A 10,569-nucleotide genomic window follows, 5' to 3' on the forward strand; every position below is an offset into this window, starting at 1 on the left:
TAAACAGCTAATGTTCCAGCAGATAAACCGCTAGATGTTCCAGCAGCTAAACAGCTAGATGTTCCAGCAGCTAAACAGCTAGATGTTCCAGCAGCTAAACAGCTAGATGTTCCAGCAGCTAAACAGCTAGATGTTCCAGCAGCTAAACCGCTAGATGTTCCAGCAGCTAAACCGCTAGATGTTCCAGCAGCTAAACCGCTAGATGTTCCAGCAGCTAAACAGTTAATGTTCCAGCAGCTAGATGTTCCAGCAGCTAGATGTTTCAGCAGCTAAACAGCTAGATATTCCAGCAGCTAGATGTTCCAGCAGCTAAACCGCTAGATGTTCCAGCAGCTAAACCGCTAGATGTTCCAGCAGCTAAACCGCTAGATGTTCCAGCAGCTAAACAGCTAGATGTTCCAGCAGCTAGATGTTACAGCAGCTAGATGTTCCAGCAGATAAACAGCTAGATGCTCCAGCAGCTAAACCACTAGATGTTCCAGCAGATATACAGCTAGATGTTCCAGCAGCTAAACAGCTAGATGTTCCAGCAGCTAGATGTTCCAGCAGCTAAACAGCTAGATGTTCCAGCAGCTAGATGTTCCAGCAGCTAAACAGCTAGATGTTCCAGCAGCTAGATGTTCCAGCAGCTAAACAGCTAGATGTTCCAGCAGCTAGATGTTCCAGCAGCTAAACAGCTAGATGTTCCAGCAGCTAGATGTTCCAGCAGATAAACAGCTAGATGTTCCAGCAGCTAGATGTTCCAGCAGCTAAACCGCTAGATTATCCAGCAGCTAAACCTCTAGATGTTCCAGCAGCTAGATGTTCCAGCAGCTAAACAGCTAGATGTTCCAGCAGCTAAACGGCTAGATGTTCCAGCAGCTAGATGTTCCAGCAGCTAGATGTTCCAGCAGCTAAACCGCTAGATGTTCCAGCAGCTAGATGTTCCAGCAGCTAAACCGCTAGATGTTCCAGCAGCTAATCAGCTAGATGTTCCAGCAGCTAGATGTTCCAGCAGCTAGCTGTTCCAGCAGCTAGATGTTCCAGCAGCTAAACCGCTAGATGTTCCAGCAGCTAAACCACTAGATGTTCCAGCAGATAAACAGCTAGATGTTCCAGCAGCTAGATGTTCCAGCAGATAAACAGCTAGATGTTCCAGCAGATAAACAGCTAGATGTTCCAGCAGATAAACCGCTAGATGTTCCAGCAGCTAAACAGCTAGATGTTCCAGCACCTAAACAGCTAGATGTTCCAGCAGCTAAACCGCTAGATGTTCCAGCAGCTAAACCGCTAGATGTTCCAGCAGCTAAACCGCTAGATGTTCCAGCAGCTAAACCGCTAGATGTTCCAGCAGCTAAACCGCTAGATGTTCCAGCAGCTAAACCGCTAGATGTTCCAGCAGCTAAACAGTTAGATGTTCCAGCAGCTAGATGTTCCAGCAGCTAGATGTTTCAGCAGCTAAACAGCTAGATGTTCCAGCAGCTAGATGTTCCAGCAGCTAAACCGCTAGATGTTCCAGCAGCTAAACCGCTAGATGTTCCAGCAGCTAGATGTTCCAGCAGCTAGATGTTCCAGCAGCTAGATGTTCCAGCAGATAAACAGCTAGATGCTCCAGCAGCTAAACCGCTAGATGTTCCAGCAGATAAACAGCTAGATGTTCCAGCAGCTAAACAGCTAGATGTTCCAGCAGCTAGATGTTCCAGCAGCTAAACAGCTAGATGTTCCAGCAGCTAGATGTTCCAGCAGCTAGATGTTCCAGCAGCTAAACCGCTAGATTATCCAGCAGCTAAACCGCTAGATGTTCCAGCAGCTAGATGTTCCAGCAGCTAAACAGCTAGATGTTCCAGCAGGTAAACAGCTAGATGTTCCAGCGGCTAGATGTTCCAGCAGCTAGATGTTCCAGCAGCTAAACCGCTAGATGTTCCAGCAGCTAGATGTTCCAGCAGCTAAACCGCTAGATGTTCCAGCAGCTAATCAGCTAGATGTTCCAGCAGCTAGATGTTCCAGCAGCTAGATGTTCCAGCAGATAAACAGCTAGATGTTCCAGCAGCTAGATGTTCCAGCAGCTAAACCGCTAGATGTTCCAGCAGCTAAACCGCTAGATGTTCCAGCAGCTAAACCGCTAGATGGTCCAGCAGCTAAACCGCTAGATGTTCCAGTGGCTAAACCGCTAGATGTTCCAGCAGCTAAACAGCTAGATGTTCCAGCAGCTAGATGTTCCAGCAGCTAAATAGCTAGATGTTCCAGCAGCTAGATGTTCCAGCAGCTAGATGTTCCAGCAGATAAACCGCTAGATGTTCCAGCAGCTAGATGTTCCAGCAGCTAAACCGCTAGATTATCCAGCAGCTAAACCGCTAGATTATCCAGCAGCTAAACCGCTAGATTATCCAGCAGCTAAACCGCTAGATGTTCCAGCAGCTAGATGTTCCAGCAGCTAAACTGCTAGATGTTCCAGCAGCTAAACCGCTAGATGTTCCAGCAGCTAAACAGCTATATGTTCCAGCAGCTAAACAGCTATATGTTCCAGCAGCTAAACAGCTAGCTGTTCCAGCAGCTAGATGTTCCAGCAGCTAGATGTTCCAACAGATAAACAGCTAGATGTTCCAGCAGCTAGATGTTCCAGCAGCTAGATGTTCCAGCAGCTAAACCGCTAGATGTTCCAGCAGCTAAACCGCTAGATGTTCCAGCAGCTAAACCGCTAGATGTTCCAGCGGCTAAACCGCTAGATGTTCCAGCGGCTAAACCGCTAGATGTTCCAGCAGCTAGATGTTCCAGCAGCTAAACCGCTAGATGTTCCAGCAGCTAAACAGCTAGATGTTCCAGCACCTAGATGTTCCAGCAGATAAACAGCTAGATGTTCCAGCAGCTAGATGTTCCAGCAGCTAAATCGCTAGATGTTCCAGCGGCTAAACCGCTAGATGTTCCAGCGGCTAAACCGCTAGATGTTCCAGCGGCTAAACCCCTAGATGTTCCAGCGGCTAAACCCCTAGATGTTCCAGCAGCTAAACAGCTAGACATTCCAGCAGCTAAACAGCTTGTCAAATGAACAATGCGCCAATCCTCTCCAACCTGGTATGGTATAATAAGATACGGAATAGGCTATGGACATTTTTGTTTATACTTTAATGATTGTCAATTTCATACTATGGCATAGCTGTCTCGCTCCTCTTCATACTTTCCTCGTCAATTCATTATCTTAGAGCCTAATTTCGGAAAGGTAGGCCTAGGTTGTTGTTTTTTTTATACGTTTTTAAGAAAAGATACATATTTTGCTCTTGTGTCTGACATTATGGACTGGACCTGTGTGGTGTGTGTGTGAGTTTGCTGGTTCTCTTATATAGGCCTCTTTGTCCATTCACAAGGTTTCCTAAAGTAGTCTGTCTGGACTCTCTCTAATTAGAATCATATGCTCATGTCATGATTTCATCTGGTTAAAAGGCCCGTTTTCATTATCTTTAGGCTACGTTACTTCTCTAGTTACGGCGTAAAAGCCTAAGGACAAATTAAGCATATATCTTTACTCTGTGATGCGCTGATATGAGCGTCCCGGTTGCGGCAGAGCCTGGGCTCGAACCCAGAATCTCTAATGGCACAGCTTGCAGTGCCTTAGACCACACCGCCTCCCGGGGACAACAGTAACATACATTTAAACAAAATGGATGCTTTTTTATTTTATTTCTTTTTTTACCTTTTATTTAACCAGGCAAGTCAGTTAAGAACAAATTCTTATTTACAATGACGTCCTAGGAACAGTGGGTTAACTGGTCTAGGAACAGTGGGTTAACTGGTCTAGGAACAGTGGGTTAACTGGTCTAGGAACAGTGGGTTAACTGGTCTAGGAACAGTGGGTTAACTGGTCTAGGAACAGTGGGTTAACTGGTCTAGGAACAGTGGGTTAACTGGTCTAGGAACAGTGGGTTAACTGCCTTGTTCAACGGCAGAACGACAGAATTTTACCTTGTCAGCTCGGGGATCTGATCTAGTAACCCTTTGGTTACTGGCACAATGCTCTAACCACTAGGCTACCTGCCACCTCTACACTCTACCCACTAGGCAACCTGCCACCTCTACACTCTAACCACTAGGCTACCTGCCACCTCTACACTCTAACCACTAGGCTACCTGCCGCCCCTACACTCTAACCACTAGGCTACCTGACACCTCTACACTCTAACCACTAGGCTACCTGCCCCCTCTACGCTCTAACCACTAGGCTACCTGCCACCTCTACACTCTAACCACTAGGCTACCCTGCCACCTCTACACTCTAACCACTAGGCTACCTGACACCTCTACACTCTACCCACTAGGCTACCTGCCACCTCTACACTCTACCCACTAGACTACCTGCCACCTCTACACTCTAACCACTAGGCTACCTGCCACCTCTACACTCTAACCACTAGGCTACCTGCCACCTCTACACTCTAACCACTAGGCTACCTGCCGCCCCTACACTCTAACCACTAGGCTACCTGCCGCCCCTACACTCTAACCACTAGGCTACCTGCCGCCCCTACACTCTAACCACTAGGCTACCTGCCGCCCCTACACTCTAACCACTAGGCTACCTGCCGCCCCTACACTCTAACCACTAGGCTACCTGCCGCCCCTACACTCTAACCACTAGGCTACCTGCCGCCCCTACACTCTAACCACTAGGCTACCTGCCGCCCCTACACTCTAACCACTAGGCTACCTGCCGCCCCTACACTCTAACCACTAGGCTACCTGCCGCCCCTACACTCTAACCACTAAGCTACCTGCCAGCTCTACACTCTAACCACTAGGCTACCTGCCGCCTCTACACTCTAACCACTAGACTACCCTGCCACCTCTACACTCTAACCACTAGGTGGTTTGGTTTGGTCTGGTTTGGCTTGGTTTGGTCTGGTATGGCTAACTCAATGTTAAAAAAATAATAATTATCCAAACTGTTGGTTGGAGAAACACTGTATTTTAAAACATGTATCCAATTTCTCCTCTCAGGAGTTGGACCAGCAGAAGTACATCCACACCAAGGGTTGTGTGGGCCAGTTTGAGAGGTGGCTTCAGGACAACCTGATCATTGTAGCTGGGATCTTTGTGGGCATTGCACTTTTACAGGTAAGGAGGACCCCCAGACACATTATATATTATGTATATTTAAAGAGTCAGCTTTTGTGTGAATCAGATCATGTCTGCATTTGCAGTCACAGTCATGGCTGGAAGTCAGGGTTTCCGTTAGCCGGCAATTACCGACTTTTGTCCCCAAAAAATGATATGAAAAGCAGATAAATAAAACTGCTGCCGGCCAAAATGACCCAACAAAATAAATCCCCAAATAATGCTTTTTATAATTTGATGGAAATGCCAGTCGATAGAAATATATTTGACCATCATGCTTATTAGTCTATAGGTTAATATGCATCATTTATTGGAATTAAATTGGCCTGTGTATATTTTTGTTAGTTATCTTGTATCTTATTTGTTGGCTTGCCTTTTTTACGGGGTGAGTTTGCTGATTCTCCCTATAGGCCGATACAGTGCATTCAGAAAGTATTCAGACCTTTGACTTTTTCCACATTTTGTTATGTTACAGCCTTATTCTAAAATGGATTAAATGAAACATTGTCCTTATCGATCTACAAAATAATACCTCGTAATGACAAAGCGAAAACAAGTTTTTGTGCTCTCACATGCACTGTGAACTGTGGGACCTTATATAGACAGGTGTGTGCCTTTCCAAATCATGTCCAATCAATTGAATTTACTACAAGTTGTAGAAACATCGCAAGGATGATCAATTTAGCGAAGGGTCTCATAGCGAAGGGTCTGAATACTTATGTAAATACGACGCCAGGACAGCGGAGTCAATCACCACCTTCCGGAGACACCTGAAACCCCACCTCTTTAAGGAATACTTAGGATAGGATAAAAATCCTTCTCAATCCCCCCTTAAAATATTTAGATGCACTATTGTAAAGTGGCTGTTCCACTGGATGTCATAAGGTGAATGTACCAATTTGTAAGTCGCTCTGGATAAGAGCGTCTGCTAAATGACTTAAATGTAAAATGTAATGTAAATAAGGTATTTTTAATCAATTTGCAAAAACCTCTAGCCTCTTTTCGCTTTCTCATTATGGAGTATTGTGATATCATTATGGATTATTGTGATGTCATTATGGAGTATTGTGATGTCATAGATTGATGAGGGGGAAAAAACAGTTGAATCATTTTTAGAATAAGGCTGTAAAGCCAACAAAATGTGTAAAAAGTGAAGGGGTCTAGATACTTTCCGAATGCACAAGTACAGTACCAGTCACACTTACTCATTCCAGGGTTTTTATTTATTTGTACTATTTTCTACATTGTAAAATAATAATGAAGACATCAAAACTGAAATAAACACATATGGAATCATGAAGTAACCAAAAAAAGTGTTAAACAAATCAAAATATATTTTATATTTGAGATTCTTCATAGTAGCCACCCTTTGCCTTGATGACAGTGATGCACACTTGTGCTGACCAATAGGGAGACGTCTATGAGCTTGTGATTTGAAACAATCCACAGCTATTTTTTTTAAACAATGATGATCCTCTATTTATTTTTGGTGCCGGAAGTGTTGTGAATGATTTTGTTTCTTTCTGTATAGACAGTAGTAATGATATAATTTTGGCCAATGTATTTCCATTTACTTCCCTATTGGATCCACCACTCTGCCATTTTCTCCTGTTCTATTGGTTTTCATACCAACTTTCTTTCGTCGTCCAGGAGCCAAAGGCACAATCCTGGTCATATTAACAACCCGTCCTAGTTGTTGCCTGGCAGCAACCCGTCCTAGTTGTTGCCTGGCAGCAACTCGTCCTAGTTGTTGCCTGGCAGCAACCCGTCCTAGTTGTTGCCTGGCAGCAACCCGTCCTAGTTGTTGCCTGGTAGCAACCCGTCCTAGTTGTTGCCTGGTAGCAACCCGTCCTAGTTGTTGCCTGGTAGCAACCCGTCCTAGTTGTTGCCTGGTAGCAACCCGTCCTAGTTGTTGCCTGGTAGCAACCCGTCCTAGTTGTTGCCTGGTAGCAACCCGTCCTAGTTGTTGCCTGGTAGCAACCCGTCCTAGTTGTTGCCTGGTAGCAACCTGTCCTAGTTGTTGCCTGGTAGCAACCCGTCCTAGTTGTTGCCTGGTAACAACCCGTCCTAGTTGTTGCCTGGTAACAACCCGTCCTAGTTGTTGCCTGGTAACAACCCGTCCTAGTTGCTGTTTTCTATCTCTGTCACATATGGAACCTTTATCAGGTGTGCTGTTTTCCCTTGAATATCATTTTGGCAAATGTTTGAAAATGACGTTTTATTGGGCTGCTTCACTGCATAATTTGCATATTCTCTTAAGAGCCATTACCATAATCTAAATGTGATTTTTCTGGCACTGTGGTTGGACGTCCTAATGGGTTATGCTCCCAATGCATGTGGGTCTGGTAAATTTCTCAAATGGCCGTTAAATTAAATTCTTCCCGGTCATGTTGTCCTGCACCACATTTTCCTAACGGAGACCTTTCTTGTTTAGACTGTTTAGACTGCCATCTGCTGGGGAGAATCATGATTACATCCTTCTCCTTGAGTGTCATTCCAAATCAGAGAACCTATGCTTCAGATGTCAGTTAGCTTTATGTCAGAGCTAACCTGTGATGTCATTTCCTGTTTAGATATTTGGGATCTGCCTGGCTCAGAACCTGGTGAGTGACGTCAAGGCCGTGAAGGCCAACTGGTGATGCCAGGACCCTGAGGGGGAGGGAGTACTCTGACCTTTGACCCCCCAACATCCAGCTCACCTCCCACTGACCGCTGAGAGGTGAAAACACAAAGAGATGTTTACCTCTGGACCTGCCAGGCTGAGAGGTGAAAACACAAAGAGATGTTTACCTCTGGACCTGCCAGGCTGAGAGGTGAAAACACAAAGAGATGTTTACCTCTGGACCTGCCAGGCTGAGAGGTGAAAACACAAAGAGATGTTTACCTCTGGACCTGCCAGGCTGAGAAGTGAAAACACAAAGAGATGTTTACCTCTGGACCTGCCAGGCTGAGAGGTGAAAACACAAAGAGATGTTTACCTCTGGACCTGCCAGGCTGAGAGGTGAAAACACAAAGAGATGTTTACCTCTGGACCTGCCAGGCTGAGAGGTGAAAACACAAAGAGATGTTTACCTCTGGACCTGCCAGGCTGAGAGGTGAAAACACAAAGAGATGTTTACCTCTGGACCTGCCAGGCTGAGAGGTGAAAACACAAAGAGATGTTTACCTCTGGACCTGCCAGGCTGAGAGGTGAAAACACAAAGAGATGTTTACCTCTGGACCTGCTCGTCCGTCTATTTCACCTGGTGTCACTTTCAACCCTACTTCCACTAGGATTTCAAAACAGCCCTTCAGAAAGTCCTTCCAGGGCTGCTTGTTGGACACCTCCTATCCCACTTGTACAGCCTTTCTGTCTCCTGTACAGTATAGAGTGGGCTGCTGACGGACCTACCGGCTGGCAGACAGGATGGCATTTCTTTCCCTTATCCTATGACCACTGAAAGACATTAAGCTCTCTTCATGTTAGGGTAAAATTCAGAAAATTCCCAAGATGGCAAGTCTGGAGTTAGCAAGGCCTTGCTACGGATGCATGTCTTTAACCATCTGTTTGTTGAGCAGCATGTTTTAACAAACATGTTTTATTTTATTTTGTCTGTCGATGTTTTGAGTTTAATCAAACAGACAGACAGACATACGGAGAGGATTTTTTTCTCCCGGCATCCCTGAAGCACATGGGGATAGTAGGTTTTTACTTAATCTGACCTTTAACCTTATACTAACGTTAAATCTACGTTATACTGACGTCGAGGCGACGTTTGTACGTGTTTATTCTGTCTCTCTTCTGGACTCCCACCACTACCTTTTGGAAGCTTGAATTACCTGATTGTCTGGTCTGTCTGGATTTGTACTTTTCTCCTCTCTTAGTTTTTTTCTCCTAGTGTTTGTTGGTGTGTTTGTTGTCTATCTGTCTTAGTTGGACTGTTTAAAAAAAAAAACTAGTTTGTATAGAATAACAAATACTTGTTTAATATCTTCATGTATAAATAGTAACAGATTTTCTCAATATAACATGAAGGCTGCTTCATCATTGTATCTTGGAGGATTGATATGAGTAAGTAGACTTCCTGGTTGTAGGATTCCTTATTTCCTGTTTATTCCTTCCTGTTTTCTGGGAACTCTTCCAACAACCAGGATTTCTGGAAATCGGGGAATTTGGGGAAAAAGTTAACAAAATGTTTTCAAATCTATTAGTATGTTATTTGTAACCAGGTCTAAAGCGTACCTGGTGAAATGAAATCCATATTATTATTCTGATCTTTATTAGAACTGATAAAAGTGGTGGTTGTGCCATATTCATGTTTTTTTAAAAACTTGTGTTATTACCTTGTCAATACAGAGTTTACACTTTCAGCATACCAGTACATTTTAAGCACATTATCAGATTTGTAGCAGTATATGGTTTGAATTGAATTGTATTTATTGGGATTTGGGGATTTTAAATTATGTCTGGCATGAATATATTCAAATCGAATCAAATCAAATTGATTTATATAGCCCTTCGTACATCAGCTGATATCTCAAAGTGCTGTACAGAAACCCAGCCTAAAACCCCAAACAGCAAACAATGCAGGTGTAAAAGCACGGTGGCTAGGAAAAACTCCCTAGAAAGGCCAAAACCTAGGATGAAAACCTAGAGAGGAACCGGGCTATGTGGGGTGGCCAGTCCTCTTCTGGCTGTGCCGGGTAGAGATTATAACAGAACATGACCAAGATGTTCAAATGTTCATAAATGACCAGCATGGTCAAATAATAATAAGGCAGAACAGTTGAAACTGGAGCAGCAGCACAGTCAGGTGGACTGGGGACAGCAAGGAGCCATCATGTCAGGTAGTCCTGGGGCACGGTCCTAGGATGAAAACCTAGAGAGGAACCGGGCTATATTCCCTGCAGCTTCTGTCTGGCCGCTCTCCAAAATGTCAGCTCTTGTACACAGTTATTGCTCCACTCTTTAAGGTCCCTTAGATATACCTTACCACTGTCTCGCTCTTCCTGTGGTGTGTACAAGGCCTGTGTGTAGGAGCTGTAGTGTACTCCTCTTGGAGGAACACTTCCTGGTTGGGCTGCTGTTGTAGTAACAGGCTTGATTCTTAGCTGTATTACCATGTACTACATTTACATTTAAGTCATTTACCCTGCTTGTCAGAGCTCTTTAGTGCTGTAGTTCGGCAGCATGGGCTCTACTACCCTGCTTGTCAGAGCTCTTTAGTGCTGTAGTTCAGCAGCATGGGCTCTACTACCCTGCTTGTCAGAGCTCTTTAGTGCTGTAGTTCAGCAGCATGGGCTCTACTACCCTGCTTGTCAGAGCTCTTTAGTGCTGTAGTTCAGCAGCATGGGCTCTACTACCCTGCTTGTCAGAGCTCTTTAATGGTGTAGTTCAGCAGCATGGGCTCTGGGTGTTTGCGTCGGCCGCTTTACTGTCGTTCGTCAAATAGCCTTGAACAATGGTTTGCCTGAATAGGAGAGAAACCAGTTCGTGTGTTTTTA

At 44.7% G+C, this 10,569-nt stretch overlaps 1 protein-coding gene across 3 annotated transcripts in view; it reads left to right on the forward strand.

The window, feature by feature from the left end:
- Window positions 1–9,668, forward strand: part of LOC124034520 (tetraspanin-17) — a 38,324-nt gene extending 28,656 nt beyond the window's left edge. For 2 of the 3 annotated variants that reach the window (XM_046347828.1, XM_046347830.1), the window contains exons 7-8: window positions 4,969–5,085; window positions 7,659–9,668. In XM_046347828.1, coding sequence (XP_046203784.1) covers window positions 4,969–5,085; window positions 7,659–7,724 — 183 coding nt within the window. In that variant the 3' untranslated portion in view covers window positions 7,725–9,668. The remainder of the gene's footprint in view (window positions 1–4,968; window positions 5,086–7,658) is intronic. The other variant, XR_006838580.1, reaches the window with a different exon arrangement.
- The last annotated feature ends 901 nt before the right edge of the window (window positions 9,669–10,569 follow it).

The sequence above is a fragment of the Oncorhynchus gorbuscha genome, linkage group LG04 (assembly GCF_021184085.1).
Source record: "Oncorhynchus gorbuscha isolate QuinsamMale2020 ecotype Even-year linkage group LG04, OgorEven_v1.0, whole genome shotgun sequence".
Lineage (NCBI taxonomy): Eukaryota > Metazoa > Chordata > Actinopteri > Salmoniformes > Salmonidae > Oncorhynchus > Oncorhynchus gorbuscha.